The sequence below is a fragment of the Suricata suricatta genome, chromosome 15, assembly GCF_006229205.1.
Source record: "Suricata suricatta isolate VVHF042 chromosome 15, meerkat_22Aug2017_6uvM2_HiC, whole genome shotgun sequence".
NCBI lineage: Eukaryota > Metazoa > Chordata > Mammalia > Carnivora > Herpestidae > Suricata > Suricata suricatta.
The window spans coordinates 17558824-17583051 of NC_043714.1; the positions used below are offsets into that span (position 1 = coordinate 17558824).

General features: G+C 37.5%; 1 protein-coding gene across 1 annotated transcript in view; it reads left to right on the top strand.

Moving 5' to 3' along the window:
• PREX2 (phosphatidylinositol-3,4,5-trisphosphate dependent Rac exchange factor 2) overlaps positions 1 to 21667 on the top strand; it is a 299116-nt gene extending 277449 nt beyond the window's left edge. Inside the window, exons 38-39 of the mRNA XM_029923458.1 lie at positions 15395 to 15497; positions 21596 to 21667. Of these exons, the coding sequence (XP_029779318.1) occupies positions 15395 to 15497; positions 21596 to 21667 (175 nt within the window). The remainder of the gene's footprint in view (positions 1 to 15394; positions 15498 to 21595) is intronic.
• Positions 21668 to 24228: the final 2561 nt, after the last annotated feature.

A 24228-nucleotide genomic window follows, 5' to 3' on the forward strand; every position in this document is an offset into this window, starting at 1 on the left:
TTTTTTTTTTTTGCCTGGCAGTTGATTTTTAAGCCTAGGTTTAAAGATACATGCTGAGAACTTTCAGAAAATGTATTGAAAGTTGCAATAGAAAGTCCCATTATCTTTAATGGGACTTTCATGGCTAATTCCCTGTGCGGTGCTGAAAATATGTCCCTCAGACTCGATTGCTTTTTTGCCTTAAGATATATGGAGTTAGTGGAGTATTCAATTTGCCTGTGCTTCTGCTGCCAGAAGTGCTCCAGCTGCTGCCTGTCTCGTCTGCATTCTGTTCGGTTGTTTTCCACAGTGCACCCCTCTGCCTGCCGTCTCTTTGCCTTCTTTTCAAATACTCTTTTTTTTTCTGCTTTTTATTTTTTTTTCCATAATATTTTATTGTCAAATTGTTTTCCATACAACACCCAGTACTCTTCCCCTTAAGTGCCCTCCTCCATCACCACCACCTCTTTTCCCCCCCTCCCCCTTCCCCTTCAACCCTCAGTTCATGCTCAGCATTCAATAGTCTCTCAAGTTTTGCATCCCTCTCTCTCAAATACTCTTAACCCCTTGTCTTTGAGCCCTGACCACAACACCTAGGAACCCAGTATGGTCCTGGGAAGATTTCATCAGTACTGCTTGACCAGAGTCAAATAGTAATTTCGAAAGCATCAATAGCCATCTGGGGGGTTATCCCTAAAAACTACACTGGAAATTAGCCTGAGAGATGACTGGCTTTTAGACTGCAGCTCTTATTGGACTGTCATTCGCATTTTCTTAGAGGGATAATGTAAATACGTAGTATTTTATTAGACATGCATACATAAGATGAGTGAATTCTTTATTATTGAAAACAAATACCGGTCTGCCCTTTTTTGACGTAAATGTATTTGTGTGTTTAGTTTTAAAAAGCGCCTTCTCTGTTCAGGAGAGCAAGGACATATGTGCTAGGCTTTGGAAACCCCTGTTGACTTGGGGCAACTTTCTCAAGCTTTTTATTTGTCACAAACACTTTGCTAAGGGTAACCAAGTTGGGACAGATCCATAGGTCAGCAGCGGGCCTTTCCATATTAATTTTGCAGAGGCTGCCTGTGTAGAACTGTAGCAGCCACCTGGGGATTGATTGTGTTTAATGCACAGCATTAGCCCTCAGGTATACAATCCGTCCTCAGTGCAAGGCAATAAAAGGGAGCAGGGAAAAGAAACCACATTAAGCAATTAGTTTCTTCATTCAGGTGCTTCATTCTGGTTGTCAATAGACTTTTCACAGTGGTGCTCTGTGCTCAGTACTTAAAAGTAATTAGAAGCCAGGATAAATGAGACCACTGCGGGAATGAACAGCTTTACACAGAACAGTGCATTTTCTGTAGAAAAGTGCAAATCCGTAGTAGAGAAGGAACGCCATCTCCCTTCAATTTATTTTTGCTACTTGATTGCTTTACAATTGATAAACTTGGCGTGTTTCAAATCTAGATCCTTTTTAATCGTGAATGCGTTTCTCTATGATGGGGTCTACATTGAGAGTCAAATGGTTTGGGCTGGCTGAATTAATCTCTACCAACACAATGCATTTAAAGTATAAAGGCTGAGACTAAGATCGTGATTGTTGAATTATGGATATGGGGAACTAGAATTTTCTAAATGCAGTAATCCACGTGATGTGATTTTGGTAAAATGGAGAGAGCCCTGGATTTTGAATCCAAAAACTGGTTTTAAATCCTGTTATTTATTCACTATGACCATGATTACATCACCCAGTCTCTTAGAGACTTACTGGTGAAGTGGGAATAATAATTTCTTTCTGAAAAAGATAGCATAAGGAATCAGTAAGCAATATATGTGAAAGCATCTGATACAAGACCTGGCGGTAGTGAACACTGAGTTTCTTCTATATTAATCTGTGTTTCCGATAGTAAACCCATCTTTACATTTCAGAGTTAGGTAATATGAAATTCATCTGTTTTAAAATAACTAGATCATGGGCTCCAGATCTGACCAGCGCAGGTCATAATCCCGCGGTTCATGGATTCGAGCCCCACTTCAGGCTCTGTGCTGACAGCTTAGGACCTGGAGCCTGTTTCAGAGTCTGTGTCTCTGCCTCTCTGCCCCTCCCCCGCTCACACTGTGTCTTCCTCTATCTCTCTACCCCTCCCCTACTAGCATTCTCTCTCAAAAATAAATAAACATTAAAAAAAGTTTTAAATAACTAGATCATACCTACTAAAATAGGAGAGACCTTGCAAGAACTATTTAAAACATTACAGTTAATTGCAAAGTAGATCTTAAATGTTCTTACCACAGAAAAAGAAATGATGAGGCACCTGGGTGGCTCAGTCAGTTAAGCATCCGACTCTTGATTTTGGCTCAGGTGATGATCTCATAGTTCGTGGGTTCCAGCCCCACATCAGGCCGTGTGCTGACAGCACGGAGCCTGCTTGAGTTTCTCCCTTCCTCTTTCTCTGCCCCTTCCCATCTTGCACTCGCACATTTTCTGTCCCTTCTCTCTCTCAAAAATAAGTAAACATTTTGAAAAAAAAAAAAAAGGAATGGTAATTTTATGAGGTGATGCAGGTGTTAGCTAACTTATGGTGGTAATCATTTTGCAACACATAAATGTATAAATGAACATTTTATACACCTTACACTTGCAGAATGTTATATGTCAATTATATGTCAACAAAGCTAGAAAAAAATCACAGTAAGGGGTCATGATAGGATGAAAGAGTAGTATGAAAAATACAAGAGTTAACTCCTCTGAGCTGTGAAAAATAGAATATACAAAACTCCAGGCCCTATTAGAGCTTATTTTTAGAATCCTCCTTTGGTGGCTTGTAGAAGGTCATTCCAGAGCAGCAGAACAGGATCCCCTTAAAATCAAGGACAGGAAGTTTTCTCTCCCAGCACCAAGAACCAAGAGTATGGGTTAGAGTAGACGCAAATATTTAGGACTTGCAAAGAATCAGGTGCCAACACTTGTTTATTCATGCATTCACTGAGCGGGGAAAGAAAGGAAGGAGCACTGTTGTGTGGCCCACACCAAGCTTTCCCAAACCAGAGAGGTAAGAGGGTCACAGCACATATAATCTGAGGGACCCACGTTGAAAGCCAGACAGTCATACTATGGAGCACAAAAACCCCTTAGTAATGACAATAGGAGAAAGGTGGTCAGAGGATTGAATTTATAAAGGAAATGTCTCAAGGAATAGGTTTATGACTTTCAAAGTGCAATAGAGGGAAAGAATATATAACATGTCATGTTGACGGTGAAAGAAGTGATTTTGTTAGGGTTTCAAATGTTTTCTTCAGAACCCAGAAAATATTGGCAAATGAGAACTGGACAATTATGAGGGAATAAGTACTAATTAGTGAATTAATATAAGAATAATTAATCAATATATTCTGTTATATATTTTCCAAATATTACCAAAACTCAACCAGAGCTATTAATCAGAAGACATGGTATGAGCAGTGATTAAACCCAGAGAAAGGGAAATACAAGCTAATGTTGAGGAAAGAAAAGCTGTATGCCATTTACAAACCACAAGGGAATCTGATTGTGCTTTTACTAATATTTATTGTCCTTATAATGCATTTATTACGTCATCAAGTTTATTTGATCAGTGAGCACTTTGTGAACAAATACATAGTTGGCATGCAACACATACAATACATTGAACAAATGCAGAGTATAAAAAAATGAATCTTATATACATATAAGCCCTTTGGCACACATTAAAAATTCATGTCATTTTTTTTCAGGAAGTGTATATGGAATGGAAAGTATGTAAGGGCTAGGAAGGTTACAGTCAGTTCAGACACCAGTCCCACCTACTAGTGGCAACAGTATTAATATTAGTGAAAATTGCTAACATTTGTTAAGAATATACTACATGCTATCCCCTGTTTTAAAGTACTAAATATGAATTATTTCACCTAATCCTGGGAACAGCACTCTGAGGTGCATATATCACTAAACTCAGTTTACAGATGAGGAAACAGAGTTTCAGGAACTTCAGTCACTTGCCCAAGTTCACATAGTTACTAACGATATCCAAGATCCAACTCGGAAAGTTTATCTGTAATGCCTATGTTCTTTAACTGTACACCTTTCATACAAGTATGATCTAGCATAAGAGGTATGATGCGTTATGAGATCCCATACATGAGGGAGCAGCACATGAAAACCCCAAGAGGTAGTGACTTCAGAGAACTGTACACAGTAGAGTGGAAGAATGAAGAAGGAAAACCTACAACTGTGTTAGGAATATTTTATATTGCATGTTAAGAAGTGGGAAGCCATTTGACGTTTTGCACTTTCACCTGGATTTTTAAATAATCACCTTTGGGGCGAAAACAGTGGGAAGAGGCAAGGCTAGGAGACTCAGAGTGAGGCTGCACCAAAACTGGCAAGAGATATTAGCAGCATACCTAGAGAGGAGAGATTTATGATCCAGGAAGAAATAGGAAATTAAATAAGCATGAAAGGTACTAGAGTAGGGTATGTTAATATGTGGAACCGCCCAATCCATCCACCTCTTATAATGGACGAGTTTAGTTTGGTGTCTTGGGGGCTTATAACATTTCTCAGTCTGGATGTGAAACAGTGGGCAAATCACAGATAACTAAACAAAGATTTTAGGAAAGTGATGATTTTAATCTTAACCCACGATCTGGGACGGTTTTATAAAAATGGGAACATTAAAGATACTAAAATATAAGTTCACAATAATACTTTAAGGAATTAGATAATTTCTATGTCTTATTTTTTCTAACTACTTTCTTATCCGGGCCAATGTCAATAAAGAATATGCTTATTTAATACATTCTGTCAAGGACAGAAATTACATGCTGGGTTTTTTTTCCCCCCCTAGGGAGTGTGTCTTGGGTTTTTCCCTTATTATTTTCTTTACTTTTTTTTTCCCTCTTCTTTTTATGGTGGTGGGGGTGGTTATGTTTAATTGAAGTTGCTTTTACAGCACCAAAGACTTAATCATCCATTTTCTATATAAAAAGTAGCCACTTTTTTGCATGGGCCTCAAGTATACTGTAGTATAGAGGTGGAATTTAAGGAAAGGTATTAAGCAGGCTGTGTTTTAGCTTATGGGCAAGTAATAAATTATATCATGTACCTTGAATGTATCATAGATAAGCTGCTCTATTACAATTGCCACTTTAGATAGCTGTGAAATTAGGTGATTAACTAGTTGGTACCTAACCTTCTAATTTCTGTATAAGTCTAATTACATGAAATAGAAGTGGGGGTTTTGATTTCTTACTTTGCTTTTCTGTTTGGAGTGTCATTGTAACTACTGTATTGTAAATGACGGAAAATAATTGCATATGGTAAAAAAATAAATTGTATAAAAAAAAAAAAAAGAATCTCTAACTCCTCTATTTCCCATAGCTGCTTGTGTTGTGAGAGCCGAATAAGGTGGGAACATAAGAAAAGCATGAAGAAGAGGTAAAAACACTTGGAAACTGAGCAGAATCATTTATATTTTTATCCATCAAGGAGAAATGTATCTTTAGTACAAAGATTATTGAAACTAATCTGGCTCAGGCTACCCAGGACAGAAGTTCAGATGATGCGAGGACACGTCAAATCAGGCAGTCAGCAGAGCCTTCCATCCGCCATATAAAGCTTCTGTGTATAAAAGAGTGATGTGCAAGTGGCAGAAGTAGTTGCTGATGTTCCAGCTTATTTCACCTCCTTTGTTCTCTTGGGATTGAAGCAGTCGTTTCTCTGCGAATTTCAAATGCTGCCCATGTAGTCAGCTTAATAAAGTATCATGGAGAACCACAGCTGATTAGAGTCCTAATAACTTGTGTGTGACAGTCCCTTTAACAAGGATAATGGGTCTGGCTTTTAGTTAAAGGAGAAAAAAAGATGTTTATATAAAAGGGGGAAATTATTTCATGTTTCAAAATCTAAATCCATAAGACTCTAAATATATATGCCTATAACCTTAAGAAAGACCTATAACTCATGTGAAGAATATTATCAAAATAATAGGTTCCTCAGGATGTCCTTATAGATAGACTCTGAGTAATGCACTTTCCCTAAGGGAATTTTCTCCCTCTTGTCTCCAAGACAAAAGGCAGCATCATATTTATAAAGTCCCAATCTAAAACAAAAAAACAAAGTCAGACTCTGATTATTATGTAGAATTCTACATAGGGACAACACTCACTGATTTCAGAATTGTTAAATATTTATTTCTTCCTTTTTTCTTTTCTTTAATGTGTATTTATCTGTGACAGAGAGAGAGAGAGAGAGAGAGAGAGAGAGAGAGAGAGAGAGAGAGAGAGAATATGAGCGGGGGAGGGGCAGAGAAAGAGGGAGACACAGAACCCAAAGCAGGCTCCAGACTCTGATCTGTCAGCACAGGGACCGACGTGGGGTTCAGACTAAAAACCGTGAGATCATGCCCTGAGCCAAAGTTGGATTGAGCCACCCAGGTGCCCCAAATATTTATTTCACTTTAGGTTTATCTCGTACAAAATCCAATTAACCTTCATACCGATGCATAAAATTTAAATTAGTTTCAATAGTTAGGCAGTTTATATAGATTGTTAAGAGGTCATGTCAATGCTGTCATTTGCAGAGTTGGTCAGCACTGTTGTTTGACCTATGGCCCCTTAAACTCAGAAGACCCTGATGCCTGCCTTTAGAGGTGGATATGTACTTCCCATTTCCCTGTTTTTCTAACAAGAACTTATTCTGCTAATTATACTGCATGAGCACACACACAAAAAGACAAGATAGTTATCCAACTGCCTCAATTCTATTATTTTTGCACAAAATAGTTAAAGTCACTGCTCAAGTAGCCTTTGAAGTCACAATGTGTGGCCCTAAATCCAGTGACTCCAGCAGTTTTGTTTGGGGATAGTTTTTCAGTTGTAATTGAGTCAGTAACATTATTGAGGAATACAGCAGAAATTTTCAAAGTAGTGTTTGACCTCATTTTAAAAATATGGGGAAATAAAAACAAACTGTCCCTTGCATTCTCTATTTTAATGTTTTTCACTTCATCATCTACATCATGGTAGTTGATGGCAAATTGTGGGGGCTGTGAATTCAGAGCTCTTCATCATATTAGTGTTTCACGTGTTTATTTGTGTCAGAATCTCAATGACCCCTCTCCACTATAATAGGGAAGGTCGGAGTCATACCCAAGAATAAAATCATAATGATCAGATTCCTGACTGTGAGCTGAGAGTCAGCTAATAAACTCACTGTTGGAAAACAGAGCTGCAAGCCACAAACCTCACATTGTTCTGGTTTCTCACATCAGTTTCCCAGTGAGTTACTGCATGACCCTTGTGGCCCAAAGGGGTGATACCTGTTCCCAAATGTTCAGTGTAATGCATTTCAACCGTTGGGAGATTGGCTTCCTTGTCCTGTACAATTTAAATCAACATTAAATGAAGCATTTGAGCTCAGGAGTTTTTAAAAGGTAATTTGGAGTAAAACTGATCATTTTTGTTTGGGATCATGGTAAATGACCAAATATATAGAAGATCCTCAGGTTTTGCGAATCTTTTATCGAATGCATTATAAGTGTCATGAATCATCTTAAGGAGAAGCATTAACATGGTTGTTTTTTTTAAAGGACTAATATAACTTGCTTTAAGATTTGAAGTCTTACAAAGTGAACTAAATATAGTGTAATAGATTATGATTTAGTACATGGTTGAGGGGCCCCTGATGGCTCAGTACGTTGAGCATCTGACTCTTGATTTAGGCTCAGGCCATGATCTCACTGGTTCATGAGTTAGAGCCCCAAGTTGGGTTTCACAATGATGGTGCAGAACCTGCTTGGGATTCTCTCTCTCTCTCTCTCTCTCTCTCTCTCTCTCTCTCTCTCTCTCTCTCTCTCTCTCTCCCCCTCTCGATAAGTAAAAACTTAAAAATAATAAATGGTTAAAATACAATATGTTGCATTTAAACCAATTTAGGAAAATGAGTTTTGTCTCTCCAGGAGATTTGTTTGAGGGGGAGGTTTGGATGCTGATCATTTTGTACCCCTACCATCTAGAAAATGGACTGGCAAACAGTAGACCGTATCACATGCTTTTTGTGACCTTTCCCTCTACAGTTTGAAATGCAACGTAAAATTCATACCTAATGTCCAGAATCAGTTGGGACAAACATATGAAATAAAAAACACAAAGATACATAGTAGCAAGTGCCAGATTATCAGGTGAAGTCTACTTCTACAAAACCCCAGTTTGTAAAGGAGATATTGGTGGAAGTTTGTCATTTACTTCATGAATTTATCATAATAACACCATAATTTTATAAAAGTAATAAAATTCTATTTTTTTTTAAATTAGCCACAGAGTTATTTCTTTGGCCATCATTTTAAAATAAGTAGAAAGAGGTTTTGTAAGTTTTTTAAATACAGTGGGGTTTGGGAAGTGGGATTTATGAAAGCTCACTCATGTTCTTCAAATTTTCCAAGTAATGTGTTGCTTTTAATGAATTCATATAGACACACTTACAGTGTGAGCTCTAGCAAAGAGGGGTGGAAATAGCATTACCACAGGTGTGGCTAAGTGATCACAAATGTCACGTAAGTTGATTCTATGGCACTTTATGAGGCCACGAGGCCAGCTTTTGTCATTTCACCGATGAGAACATTGAGGCTGAGAGAGTTGAAGTAACCTGGCCAGAGGCTCAAATCCCAGTACCCCTGTTATGGTGCCCATGTTGTCAACTGCTACATTCGGAAAGGTTTTGTGATATTTTGGAAGACACTGCAAAAGGGGACAAACATTCGTTATGTGGGAGGGGTTTGTGCACTGGCACCAAATGTTGACCAAGCAGAAAGAAGTCCTGGATGGAATAGCAGGGGTCCTGGGAAGATGGAGTGGAAAATGGTAGAGCAATTGGTAGAAGTCCTTAAGCATCAGGATAAAGAGTTTGCTTTTGCCAATATTTCCTGGAAAGCAACTGAAGATCTTTTGAATACAGTATTGATAGCATATTAAGGATAGATACTCAGTAAATTATCTTCATAATTTGCTTAACAAATTATTATTTGACATATAATACAAATGGTGAATTTTTTTTCATATCAACCAAGGAAATAAATAAGAGACTCACTCCTAAAACTCTGATTCCCAAGGCCATGTGTGCTGGGAGCCCAGACTACTTCTCTAACTTCATCTCCTTCTCTCTGTGTGCCCCTGCACATTGAGCTCCGTACTTGCTCACAAGCAAAGAGAACATGCATTAACCTCAGGGCCCTTGCACTTACTCTCCTTGAAATGTTCTTCACAATACTAGCACTTTCCTCTGCTGTTTCACCCCATTTACTTTTTATTCCCTTAAAAAATGTTACTTTTCTGGATAACTTACCATCACATAATATTATGTATTTTCTTCTTTATTTTCTTTCTTCCTCCCACTGAAGTTTGATCACTGAAAGAGATGGGACTTTTTTCTGTTTGCTGTTGCATCCCTAGTACCCTGGAGCGGATTAAGATTTTAGAGTGGGGGGGGCGCCTGGGTGGCTCAGTCAGTTAAGCGCCTGGCTTCAGCTCAGGTCAAGATCTCCTGGTTTGTGGGCTCGAGCCCTGCGTTGGGCTCTGTGCTGACGGCTAGCTCAGAGCCTGGAGTCTGCTTCAGATTCTGTATCTCCTTCTCTCTCTCTGACCCTCCCCTGCTCATGCTGTCTCTCTCTGTCTCTCAAAAATAAATAAAAAACATTTTAAAAATTTTAAAAAAAGATTTCAGGGTCTGAAGTTAAGTGCCCTTTTAAAGAAAAAAGAATAGAAAAATTACAAAACAAAATAAAAGTTAAACTTAATATTTATTAATGCAATAAATATAAGGTTTAAAATACTAGTAAATGCAAAAATAATTACAAGGTTTAAAATACTAGTAAATACCACGAGCATTCTAAAATATAAAAAATAAAAGAGACTGCTTTTCTAAATTTTATTGCCTAATCCCCATCTGTAATTCTTTCCTCCACAGTTTTTGGTAACTCTTCAAATTATAATAATTTTGTAATGTAATCTACAGAAAGAATAGGAAGATAATTCTGTTTTATCTAGCATGGCTGATCAAGTGTTTTTTTAAAAAAAAGCAATATTTTTTTCTAATTTTTCTAATCAATTTAGAAAAGACTTTTAATTTCAACATTATTGCTAAATCTCTCGTGCATTTTTAAATTGTTGTTGAATATGAGAACCCTTTTAAGGTTCTTTAGCATATAAACCATAGTGTTTGGAAGAATATTCCACAGACTAGCTTCTGGCTTGATATATTTCTAGCCTGGGTTTTCCAACACCGCACACAGTGGGATGGTCTTGCATTACAACCTTGGGCCCTGCCCCTCCTTTTCAACATTAGGTGAGTGAGTTGCACAATGGAGAGTACAAATACTCTGGGATCCATTTCTACACCAGAAGACTACAGTAACCTAACTAAAACTGCAGTGACTCCAAATCATATACATAGGTTTCAGTCAGCCTAGCCTAAGTGCATCCTGCTTCTGCTTCCTTTAGCTCAGTTCCAGAAATAATTATGGCCATTTGAACAGTCCAGCACACAACAAAGGGAAGTTGGGACAGACATGATTAAGACCGCAGTAATAACTACTTGCAATTAAAACATTTTGCTTCAGACAGGGCACCTGGGTGGCTCAGTCAGTTGAACATCCAACTCTTGATTTCAGCTCAGGTCATGATGTTACAGTTCATGGGATTGAGCCCCACGCCTGGCTCTGCTGACAGTGCGGAGCCTTCTTTGGATCTACTCTCTCCCTTGCTCTCTTTGCACCTCCTTGGCTTGTGTGTACTCATGCTCTCTCTCTCCCTCAAAGTAAATAAATAAATAAGTAAATAAATAAAACCTTTTGCTTTTTCAAATTTATAAAAAGCAAGTGACTATGTGCACACTTTGCTAGGGATTCATTTAAATAAGGAACTCTGACTCTCAACCTTTTTTTAGCTTAACAGTAAATCCACTTCTTCGTGCCCCTAAGAGTACCTGTTGGGTACAAAGCAGACATCCAAAAAATATCTGTTGAGTGAATGAATGAATAAAAGTTACTTCTTTGTGACTCTTCTTATAGCATTGTGAAATCAGAGTGTCTTTCAAATTAAATTGGACCCATTAGCTACAGGTTACATTCATCATATTAAAACTACTAAATCTCTGATGTGATGTGGGATCTACTCTTAATACAAAATATGTCAAGAAGATTTATTCACTACAAGCATGGATATATTGACCCTTTCCTTTTTCTTTTTATGGGGAAATTCACAATGTCTGCATAATTTTACAGCCCTGTCAAGTACATTTTCTCAGGAGTATGCCCTAAGCAGAGCTATTACCTGGAATGCCTTACTCCTAAAATTATGGAACAACTTTCCTCAGTGCATATGTCATATTTGCCTTTTTATCAAGGACAAATTCTACTCTGTGATTTTTTTTTTAATTTTTGTGACTCCCAGAGAAAGAGTTGTCTAAATTTTAAAAATGATACTACAGGGGCGCCTGGGTGGCTCGTCGGCTGGGCCTCCGACTTCGGCTCAGGTCAGATCTCACATTCGTGGGTTCAAGCCCCGCGTCAGGCTCTGTGCTGACAGCTAGCTCAGAGCCTGGAGCCTGCTTCCGGTTCTGTGTCTCCTTCTCTCTCTGCCCCTCCCCCTCTCATGCTCTGTCTCTCTCTGTATCAAAAATAAATAAAAACATTTAAAAAAAAAAGATACTACAGCTAGAAAGAGCTAAAAACCGAGGGTCCATAGTATCCAAGATGGAGTAGAACTGTAGATTTAAATTTTAACTTAACTGCCTAACATGAAAACAGAGATAGTGCTAGAACGGAAGTTGGCAGGTCAGGTAAGAACTCTTGTCCTCAATGGATTTGCTTAGGATTCCCAGCCTTTTTTTTTTTTTTTTTTTTTTTTTGTATGCTTCCTTCATTCTCTTGGGGCAAGGCTGTCTCACTGGTGATCAACAAAGCACCCATAAAACCAAATGATCTCTAGTAAAACCTAAGTATACATTTATGTGTCATTGCAAGACCATGTGCCACTTTCTGGATCTGGAATCTTCCCGAGAATGCTAGAATCAGAATGCTTCTTGCAAATGCTGAATTTTTCCATTTGACATCAGATACTGCTAGCTGAGGAAGAGAAAATGCTAGGAGATAAATATTGGTATATTAACAACAAAGTTGTGGGCTTACTGCTGGGCTTCCTGTCACATACTTAATTCAGGAGAGTGGAATCCTGTGATGCCATTACAGAAAAAGTAGGCTTCCGCTGGACAAATCAACTGTGAGTCCAATACAGGCAATAGTTCCCACACTGACCCAGTTGCATCTTTTTAAATGTTTCACTTTTTCAAAATTTCAAATTAATCTCGGCACCTAATTGGAACATACACAGTGGTTAGTATGAAAAGGCAGATACAGATAGATAATGCCATCTGTCTTTGACGTGCTAGTGAAAGAAAATATATGGATACATTTTAAGGTAGATTTTTCTATTAGGTGATGTGTGTGTGATCGATTCTAAAAAGATGACACCTTGAGGTACCCTCTCTGAGAGCATGTTACTGGCCACATTGATTGATTGGGACACTGTCGTAAAATCTTTTAGTCTCTAGCAGATAATTTGCTGCTGCCGTGCTGTTTACTACAGCTTGAAGTAGGGAGAAATAAATTGGTTTAAAAAGATTAAGAAAATGGATAAAAATTATAGGCTGCTTGTTAAAAAGTCCTTCACAAGTAAGTGTTTGTGATAAGTGGAGGAAGGCAAGTCATGTTTTATCTAAAAGAACAGACATATTTCAGTTTGATTAGAAAAAGATAAGATTTCTTTCTTAGTGTCATTCAGCTACTGTAATGAGTGTTATTGATTAAAATGTTAGAATCAATAAGGGTTTAAAATTGGAGTAGAGGAGACCTTAAAGGGAGGAAAAGGTTATGGCCCGTCAAATAAGCTGACAACTAAATGCTTTGTAAAAAATTGATTTTTTTTTTTTAGCATGAGCTGTCAACTCAACTTTTGGGTTTTATGGGCATATGCTGTTCTACAGCATGCAAGAGCATATAAAAACTTCAACTATAGAGGTGCCTGGGTGGCTAAGTCGGTTAAGCATCCAACTTCTGCTCTGGTCATAATCTCTCTGTTCATGAGTTCAAGCCCCACATCAGGCTCTGTGCTAACAGCTCGGAGCCTGGAGCCTGCTTCAGACTCTGTGTCTTCCTCTCTCTCTGCCCCTCTCCGCTTGCACTCTGTCTCTTTCTGTCTCAAAAATAAATAAACATCAAGAAGATGTGGTTTATATATACAATGGAATACTACATGGCAATGAGAAAGAATGAAATCTGGCCATTCATAGCAAAGTGGATGGAACTCGAGGGTGTCATGCTAAGTGAAATAAGTCAGGCAGAGAAGGACAGATACCATATGTTTGCACTCATAGGTCTAACAAGAGAAATTTAACAGAGGACTAAGGGGAAGAGTAGAGGGGGGAGAGGGAGAGGGAGGGAGGCAAATCATGAGAAACCCTTGAATACTGAAAACAAACTGAGTGCTGAAGAGGGATGGGGAAAGGGGAAGGAAGGTGATGGGCATGAAGGAGGGCACTTGGGATGACACTGGGTGTTACATGGAAACCAACTTGACAATAAACTATTTAAATAAATAAATAAATAAATAAGCATTTAAAAATTTTTTAAAAACACCACAACTATATATTATTATCTGACTCGTACACTAAATGTTCATAAACATACTACCAAAAGCTAATTGTAAAACTTTAGCCCATCTGAATATGTTATTAATGCCGTGTAAAGAGTTCTGTGTCATGTTAATGCTTTTCAGGTCATTTAACAGCCAATGAAATTTAACATGTTTCTCCTTAGAATCCAATTATGTATAATACAATCACTCATCAAGGGCTTTCTAAAATTTCAGCAGTTAGGCCTTAAGCCCCTTACCCTTCTTTTTATTAATTCATCAGTTTCAAAATCTAGCAAATGTATTGGATTTCTATACTTGTCTCTTTACCAAATATAAGTGAGTTAGGTATACCTCACAGAGAAGCAATTACATAGTAGACCTTTCATTTGCAAGGAAAAACAACAGATCTAGAAAAATATACGTGTAAAAAAAAAAACCACCAAACTACAGGGAGGTAAAAATGGAAAAAATGATCATCAAAATATCCATAAATTGAAAAGTGAAGTAGAAGAAAATGTGCTATGAATTTTACAAAATCAATTCAGAGACCAGCACCTGAAAATTTTAACAAATATGCATAGGTTCTCAGAGCTGCCAAAGAGAAAAATGTGGAAGGACATAAAAAATGCCTTAAAAGGGAAGATAAAGGACAAAGGACAAGGGGAAAGGCACAGCAATCACTGAGTTCAGGAGCTGAATTCTGAATTTTCTCCAGGTTGCTCTGGGCATCACATTCCTGTATAACTAATTACAAGTTCCTTTTGAAAATTTTACAGTCTCTTAGATTGGGTCCAAGAAACATACTTTTTTTAAAAAAATCAACTCTGATCTTAGTGAATATTAGTTTCACTGTTTACTTTTCTAAGCTTTTGGGCATAAATTAGTATAAATCTATTAACTATCATATGTAGACATGAATGAAAAGCATTAGGAAGTCATTTCTTTTAGATACATGAAATATCAGTAAAGAATAATATCTGATAATAGACTTTACTATAATTCTGTTTTTTTAACTTCAGGTATATAAACTGATAAACAGAGTTCATTATGAGTTTGCTAAATTTAAGTAGTTAATTTAGGACTCCAGTTATGTAGCACTCTAATCTATTTTTATTTTTATTGTTTTTACTTATTTATTTATTTATTTATTTATTCTTAATGTTTATTTTTGAGAGAGCACGCATATTAGTGGGGAGGGGCAGAAAGAGAGGTGGGGCAGAAGATCCCAAGAGGGCTCTGCACTGACAGCAAAAAGTCTGATGAGGGGCTCGAACTCACAAACCATGAGATCATGACCTGAGCCAATCTTAGCTGCTCAACCTACAAAGCCACCCAGGCACCCCTATACTCTATTTTTAAATAGGTGTTCTATGTAGAAAAATCAGCTTTTCATTATCCACTTGCTCCTATTTTGGCTGGCATTTTTTAATTTTGACATTCATGTAGAGGAAGAAAAATAATTTCCCCTCTATCCTGAGTTCTTAGCTGAGACCCCTATAATAAAAGATTAATGAGAGAAAAACAAACAAGTTTATTAACATGTATACCTTATGTATACATGGAAGACACCTAAGAATAAATGAGTAACTCTCCAAGGAGGCAGATTTGGGGTAGCATATTCTGTTGCCCTTCATTAGTAACCCCAAAGTGTTTTGAAGTGCTTGATGGGAACTGGTGGCATTTGACTTGCCTTTGCCTTTGCACACAGGTGCACCCTGAGCGTGACACTGGAGCAGGCCATCATTCTGGCCAGAAGCCACGGACTGCCTCCTCGCTACATCATGCAGGCTACAGATGTGATGCGGAAGCAGGTGAGTCACACATAGTTTAGGGATTGTTTTACAGGACCTGGACTTGAAGATTCCTTTTAATCAGGTTTTATTGGGTTTAATGAGGATTAATCAGCATTTATCAGGTGTCTTATTGGTACCTGGATGTGGGGGACACTTTTTCAGGCTCAGAGGATAAGTGTGAACAAGAAACACTCCCAGGGTGAAGGAGGTACAGACATCTTTATGAGCGTCCTCCAAGAAACTAAGCCAACCTGGAAAAGCGGATGTCTAAGAGATAACCCAAAGGAGGAAAGGGGTTGGCCAAGCATAATGGGCAGGCGTTGATTTGAAGCTTATGTAAAGGGCAAGGTCAAAGGATGCATGGCATTTTCTGGACATCGCAGGTGATTTAATAAAGGCCCTGGGAATAGAACTGAGAAAGAGGATGGGGGCAAGGAAGAAGAGGAAAGAATTGAGGGCCCTGCTTGCTCCTAGAGCTCTCAAAGTGAAGTCCAAACTATGCTAAGAAATTGGTACATTATTCTGAAGATAAAGCACATATCTCAAATTTTCTTTCAGAGAATGAATAGCAGTCTTTGGGATGTTGTAGGTCACTGAAGTATTTATAGGTGGGAATATATTCTCTAAAGAGAATCAACTTTTGATACAATACCAAGTATTTTAAAGTGATAGTTTGGTTTCTAACTCTTAAAATTCTTTTAAAAGATAACAAAAATGCATTACCCCCAAATTATTATTAAGAAAATGTACTTTATCTAATAGAAAAGATACAACTTAGTAGAAAGACAAAAGATTTGGAAAACTTCAATTTTATATTTTATTCTGCCATAATTTCTCAGGGTAACCACAGAAAACTGATTTAACAAATCTTTCTATTTGCCGACTTGGTATGAACTGCCCAATGATAGTGAGTGACTTTGGTTTTTAAGATATGCTTTTGTGGTTACAACTGATTTATTTACTAAAGACTTTGTGTATAACTCTTATGCAAACATACAGATCCCTGTGGATTTGCTCCCAAGACATAGTACAGAATGTCAAAAAATAATAATAATAAAACCTCCATGGGAGCATTCATAAGTGAGACCAGCCCTGGTTTGGGGTCTGTAATTCAAGAATAAAGTACAATGAATGGATATACATTGGAGCTTCAATCTGGGAACCCTGGAGCTGGAGACTGAAAACTGAGATCTGACAGGTCTATGAGGGATTTGCTAAGTAAAGGTTAGATTCACAAGAAGCACAGGACACATTGTGGTTCAGCTAGAAAAGGGCAAATACAGATGCAAATGCCAGCAGATTTTGGAAGGATTTTTTGGATATAATACAAATTTGGTTTTAAAGAGTAGATCAAAGTAAACTTGTGATTATCCATATCAGGGTTGGGTTTGAGATACCAAAAATATAGAAAGATGCTAAGCATGCTGTTTTACTCTGTTGCTGTTAGAATAAGTTTTCATTAAGACTTAGAGGGGCCATCTCAAAATTATGGTTTATGGCCAGACTAAGAGACTGGCATTAACCTGTTTTCGAATAATCTAGTACAGGAGTAATAATGAATTTGCTAGATATATGTTCTTACTATATGGACTTCAGTAATCAAAAACATTTAAGTTCTTACATGTTAGAATGGAGATTGATAAACTGGGGCGGGGGGGAGTAAAAACCATATCATGTAAGCCTTAATGACTTGTTTAACCAGTGCAACCCTTTTTTAAATACTATATATATTATTTACATATACTATTATATGTATTCTTATATATTTATTAGTGACTTAAGGGAACTGAAAAGTTATGAAGTTTCTTAAAAAGTTTCTATAAAATCCTAGTTGATTTCTACACTGCACTGTTTTTCAGTATTCATTATTTCTTCCTTCTATTTTTTTTAATTAATACATTTAGGATAGGTAGCTACCTTCCTTTGTTATTGGTTTCTCTGCTGCAAATATGACCTCTCCAGGAGGATCTGAAACTACGAACTGATTTCTGACTTCTGTATGAAAAATCAGAGAGCCTGAGTCCCTCTCTTTGGAGAAAGTGGGCTAAACTGCTGGAGAGAGAGATTTTTGCAACTTTCCTTCGACTGCCCATCGTGTCTCCAGTGGCCAGCTATTACAGGCAGGGAATTAGCGGCCAGTATCTCGTCTGCAAGCCAACTCTTACCTACCTGTGATCTAAGTAGTTAGAACACAAATGGGGATCAAAGATCTGACTTTTCTATTCCTTTTGCCTTTCAGCCATTTAGACTCAACTCTCCAGAGATGGAATGGTTGAGATATTTGCCAGGTTAATGAATAATATTTTCTAAGATCTTTAGTTTCATTTTTAGGGAGAAACTCTTCAGCATGATTTATGCAGATTTGTATATGTATTTTTCATAAACTTGTTTAATTCTCTGGTTAGAAGGAAAACTGAAAGAAAGAAGGGTACTCTGTCTCTTCTAATTTTTTGATAATGACTATAATAATCCTAGGCAGCACTTTTACATAACCAACTGATCTGATTAATACAAGGCTTGAGGGAGAAGCTTTCATTTACATTAGAAACAAAGTTTTTTATCCCACAAATTATACATTCCAAGAATTCCAAGAATTACTTGGTGTAAGACCACCTCAATTTTTTTTTAAATAAAACTAGAATTTCAAAGAGTTCTGTCTCCTTACCTACAATATCAGGACATTATACTGGGCACCACTAACAAAGACTGAGGAACATATGCTTCCTTCCTCATCTCATGGTAGCCATACGCAGGCAGATCATCACCATATAGCTACCAGTAAACAAGTGGCTCACAACCTCAGCGTTTTCAGACGTAAGACAAAGAATAAATAAATGAGTAGACTGTGAGCTTCTCGATGGCTGGGAGACTGAGTGTATTTTGTTTTGGTGGCACAGGTTTCCACAATGTACCTGGCAGGGAGTAAATGCTAAATGGCGTGTATTCAATAGATCGAACTGGGATAACCGGAAAAAGACTTCATGCAGAAAGTGATAACATGATAGTGATTTAAAAGCATAAATTATTGAGCCAAACAACCTCACTTTAAATCCCAACGCCAGTGTTTACTGTCTGTATCATTTGGGACAAGATTCTAAGTCTCTCTGATACTTAAGTTTCCTCATTATTAAAATAAAGATTTTAATAGTACTTGTCTCATAGTGTTGTAAGGATATACTCAATGCACTTAATACAGTGAGTGACCAGTTAGTTACTAGCCAAGATGATATTTTATTTGAGCCTGGGAAGATAAATGGGAGTAGAGGTAGGGAAGAGGAGAGAGGAGGTATCTGGGTAGAGGAAACATTGTAAACAAGGGTATAAAAGTGCAACTATCTGGCATGTTGAGTATATGAAGAATTATATGGTTGATTTCATTGTGGAATACACCAACAGTTGTGTTCAGCATGATGAACAATAATGTTATTTGCAACCTTTGAAGAAAGCAAAAGCCTGTCTATAGATTACTCAGTGTAATATTATGAGACTAAAGACAAAAGGATTATATACAAATACTATACCCTAGCCTAGTAAGTCTATTTCTCACAGGGATGTGATTTAGAAATTCTAAAACTAGTCTATATGTGTACTAGGTTTGAAGAGATAAGTAAATGTATTGTAAATAATGAGAATAAATTTTCTTACTGTCAGAAGAGGAAGTTATAAATAGGGAAAGGGAGAAGGCTATAATCCAGAACAAATACTGTGGTGTGGGATTGGAATCACAGGTAGCAATTGGAAGTGATGGATACACACACACACACACACACACACACACACACAGATATAGAAATAAATACAGATGTCTGAGTTTGTGTGCAATTAGTCAAATAGCTCTGTCTACTCAGAAGACCTAGAAGCAGTTGCATGCCTGTGGTAGCAATGACCATACCCAGTGTCCAGATCTTGGGTTCCAAATATAATTCTCCATTAAAAAAGCCACGGTGCTTGAAGAAGTGGTTAATTTCCAACTGAAACAAGGAAGATGACCCTGGGACATCTTGAGGCACCAAAAATAAACAAGTCCTCAAAATGAATGTGGTTCTTTCGGCAGGACATGAAAAGCAACCTAAAGGAACTCCTAATGGCCAATCTGGAACAAATTGAACCAAAAAAATATTAATAATAAGAATATTGGATAATAACTCATAATAAATACCTGTAAATTCATACTGATTTAAGTAAATAGTTGCATAAATAAATAATGGATAAGGGACGAATCTTATTTATAGAAGTTTTCCTTCATAAATGCTACAGTATCATTGTTTCAGGCAACATAGACCAATAGAGGCTAAAATCTGTGAGCAAAAGTTTGAATAGAAACAGTATATATGCATAGTCTTATAGTATTCCTCATACAACATAATTATTAACTACCAAAGTAGTAACTTTACAGTGGAAAAATCTGGCAGATACCACTTGAAACGAGTGATGAAAGTTACTGTTGCCAAGAAGATGTAGAGAAGTTATACAATATGATGATGGTCAACATCTTCATGCACTGAGGAGGCAAAAATCACTACTTAAATGCATGTCCTCTATCTAATCATGAGGAAGGATCTCATTTGGACAAACCCAAATTGAGAAACATTCTCCAAAATAATAGCCAGTACTCATCAAAAGTATTAAGGTCATAAAAGACAAAGAAAATCCCAGGAATTGCCACAGATCAGAGGACCAAGAAGACAAAAAAACAAAAACAAAAAAAAAAAAAACACCAAAATGTATGGGATCCTGGGTTGATCCAGGAATAGAATAGGGACATGAGGGGGAAATGGTGAAATGTGAATAAGACTTGCAGCATTATCCTAACATTAATTCCCTGGTTTTGATCATCATACTGTGATCCAGTGAATGGTGGGCCTGAGAGAGAGTTTACATAGCTAAGTTAAGTATGTGAACTTTCTGTTCTGGTTTTACAGTTTTTCTCTAATTCCAAAACTACTCCAAAATAAGGAGTTATTTTTTAACTGCTTAATTATAATTCCTAAATTCCTTTCCATCTGTCTTTTGGCCACCCCCACCCCTTTCCCCCATTTGCTTTCCGTTATTTGCTCATTCTTGAGAGAATATATTCTTTTGTTCTCCTTTCTTCCTTTTCTCCTTTTCTTTCTTCCCTTACCTTCCCATAGCTCAGAATTTGGTTGCAGGAAAGAGAGTTTCAGAGATTTTGTATTTATTTTATTTTTTAAGTTTATTTATTTCTTTTGAGAGAAAGAGAGCCCAAACAGGGGAGGGGCAGAGAGAGGGAGAGAATCCCAAGCAGGCTCTGCATTATCAACACAGAGCTCAACACGAGGCTAGAACTCCAAACCATGAGATCACAACCTGACCAGAAACCAAAAGTCGGACACTTAACTGACTGAGCCACCCTGGCACCTCCAGAGATTTTTTTAAAACCACTGTCTTTCATCTATTCTCAGCCTCAAACCCTGGTGTTTGGTTCTGTGTAGTAACTAATTCCCATTAGGAACTGAACAATGATTTTAGCTTCATTCATGAACTTGACAAGTTGTGAAGGACTTTTTTGTTGCTAACGTGTTTTGTCTTTGTACTATAAACTTTTGAGGCAAAATTCTTACATTTCAGAGCTCTACATGCACATGCCTTATCCAGAATTGCTTTAGAACCATTTAAGAAAATACTTGCTTGATAAATACTATGAAGTTTAAAATAGCTAATTATTTAGCTAAGGGCAAGACAGGTGCATGAGTGCAATAGAACTGTGACTTCTGTTCCATGAAAGTGAGGACACAGCATTTCCTTGTGGCGAACTCATTTCTTATTTTCAACATCTAATGTATTGCTTGCCTCTAGGAATAAAGACATAGATGAGATAGTGAACAGGAAGCTGTGATTTAAATTTATTTTGAATGATTTAGATAGGTATTGAAATAAATATCAACCCTTTGGAACAATATATCGGCATATTTTGATTCTTAAAAGCATTAGTTGTGAAAATGCTCAGATGATGATTTTTCTCTTCTACTTCACCTCATCTCTCTTGATATTATATGCATTGTTGGAATAAAGATTCTACACTCAAATGTTAATGGTATCTTAAATAATTACTAATATGATGTAGAGCTAGAAACAATTTTCCCTACTTCTTTCAGGGAGCAAGAGTTCAGAACACAGCAAAGAATTTGGGAATCAGAGACAGAACCCCACAGTCTGCTCCAAGGTAAGTGACTCCCCAGGTCTGCTCTTTTCCAAAGGGCTTGCCACCATTTCCCAGGCAGTGTCACTCACATCTAATGCACCTGCCACAGCAGACACCTAGTGCAGTACTGAATGTAATAATGGAAATTGGCCTTATAAACACTCTGTGGCTAAATGTGACTAGGCCTAACTGGTCTCTGAATTCAGTGGAATTTTAAGGGAAGCAAACTGAGAGGTAACAGGGAGAAGTCTTGACATTATTCTGTTTTTCAAGTTCCATGTGAATTCAAAGACAAAAGTCAACACAGGTACTATTAAAATTTGTAACCCAAGTGTACCAAACTCCCAAAATGCCATTTCCATGTATATTTCTCTGCCTGCACCAGCCATTCCCACTGGCATGATTGCTTTTCCCAATGTGTCTGTATGAAAAACTCCTACTTAACCATAAAACCGTTTTTGTCCTTTTCTCAATGTCCTTTTCTCTTTGAAGTCTTGGCTGAGTTTTCTTCCTCTTGGTGCTCCCTTAGCATCTTGTATATTGGTCTTTTATAGCTCTTACCATATTGTGTTACAGTATATTGTTCTGTGTCTCCTCACCCGACCTGAATATGGATTCTTTGGAGGCAGAGAATATGTTTCATGGATTTTATTCCTTGCTCATCATAGTGCTATACAGTAGACATTAAATATCTCAACTGATCTCAGGAATCTGTGAATGAACAAAAATGAATGAATGAGCTTTTTGTTTGTGATCATACCAAGTATTCACAGTTCACATATCATAACAAGAAGGACTCTAGGGGCCCCTGGGTGGCTCAGTTGGTTGAGCATCTGACTTCAGCTTAGGTCATGATCTCACAGTTCACAGGTTCAAGCCCCGCATCGGGCTTGCTGTGCTCACTACAGAGCCCACTTCTGATCCTCTCTTCTCCTCCCTCTCTGCCCCTTTCCTGCTCGCACTTTCTATCAAAAATTTAAATTTTTTTTAATTTAAAAAAAAGGACTCTAATTTACCTTTAGAATAAATGAACATGGAGACAGCCATCAAAGAAATGTTAATTTCATTTCCCTGGTGACAATAAGGTAGGCAGCTATCTATCTTGAAGTAAGGCAAAATTAAATAATTTCTTTTACATTTGATTGTTTTTATACCTTGGCATTTTAACAAAAAGGAACCTCCTCCAGGCACTGTCACAGACAAGACACTCATTTATTTTTTTTTCTATTTACAAAGCAGTTACCAGAATGAGAATGATGACCGCAGCTTTTATGAAGTTTTATTTCATTCTAAAAACCTATGTGGGCAGTGGAAGTACTTTCAAAAGGGGAAATGTATTTTCCCCTGAAAATGGATGGAACACTCATGTTCTAATTGTGTTTATTTTTAGTGCTGACTCCTAACTTATTTAATCCTCAAGTTTTGTTAATGTTATCGTTCATAACTGATTATGTTAGAAAGACATTCTGTTGCTAAAGAATCATTTCACATAGGCATTCTCTCTCTCTGGCACCTTGAGCCGACATGGTATATTGTGAGAACAGACCCAGTGAAGTGTTAAAATTCCAATAAGAAAACAAGATAATGGCTTTGCAAGGTCTTCATAGCTAGAGCTTATGAACACTAATAAACAGTGGAGTTAAGATAAGACTTCAGCATCCTGATCAATAAACCAATACGCAGGCTGAATACAAGAAAAGAACCTGATGAACTCACTTTTTTCTTTATTAGATTGTGTTTTAAAACACTTGAACTGAAACACATTAAAATGTGTCAGCTGCAAAGTTGACATTTTTACAAGAGAATAATAATTCCCAAAGAGAAATCTAAAGTAATTTTTAATTTTTTAAATACCTTTTTTTTTTGAGAGACAGAGAGAGAGAACGAGCAGGGGAATGGCAGAGAGAGAGGGAGACAGAATCTGAAGCAGGCTCCAAGCTCTGAACTGTCAGCACAGAGCCTGAAGTGGGGCCTGAACCCAGGAACCATGAAATCACGACCTGAGCCGAAGCCAGACACTTAACCGACTGAGCCACCCAGGCGCCCCAGTAATTTTTAATTTAATCCTATTTATTCTTTCACTCCTTCTACAAATATTTATTGAGGACTTAGGAAATGCAAAGCACCCTGCTATGCTCCGTGGATAATAAAAACATGAGATGGAAATAGATCAAAGCCCTCAAAGAGCTTTCGGTTAAAGAGATGAGATGAAAAAACAAAACTGGAAAGGAAGGTAGAATGTGAGAGGCAGTGTGTGATGGGTGAGGACCGAGCACTGAGGGGCCAGGAGGGTCTGGGATCCTGCCCAGCTGGGAGCCAGGTCCTTGCCCCAGAGAGTGCAAATTGAAGAACAATTTGCTAGAAGAAGAATATTCTAGGATGACACTGAATCTTTGGCTTGAATGACAAGGGGCAAATGGTTCAGGTCACTGAGAGAAATGAGCGTGTGTAGGGAAAGAAGTGTGAGCTCATTTCAGTAACACTGGGACTAAGGATCAGCGGGACACCCATGTGGAGATGCCATTGTTCTTCCTCCTAACTTTCATACATTGGATCTTCAGACTAATAAACTTCTCTTCATCATGA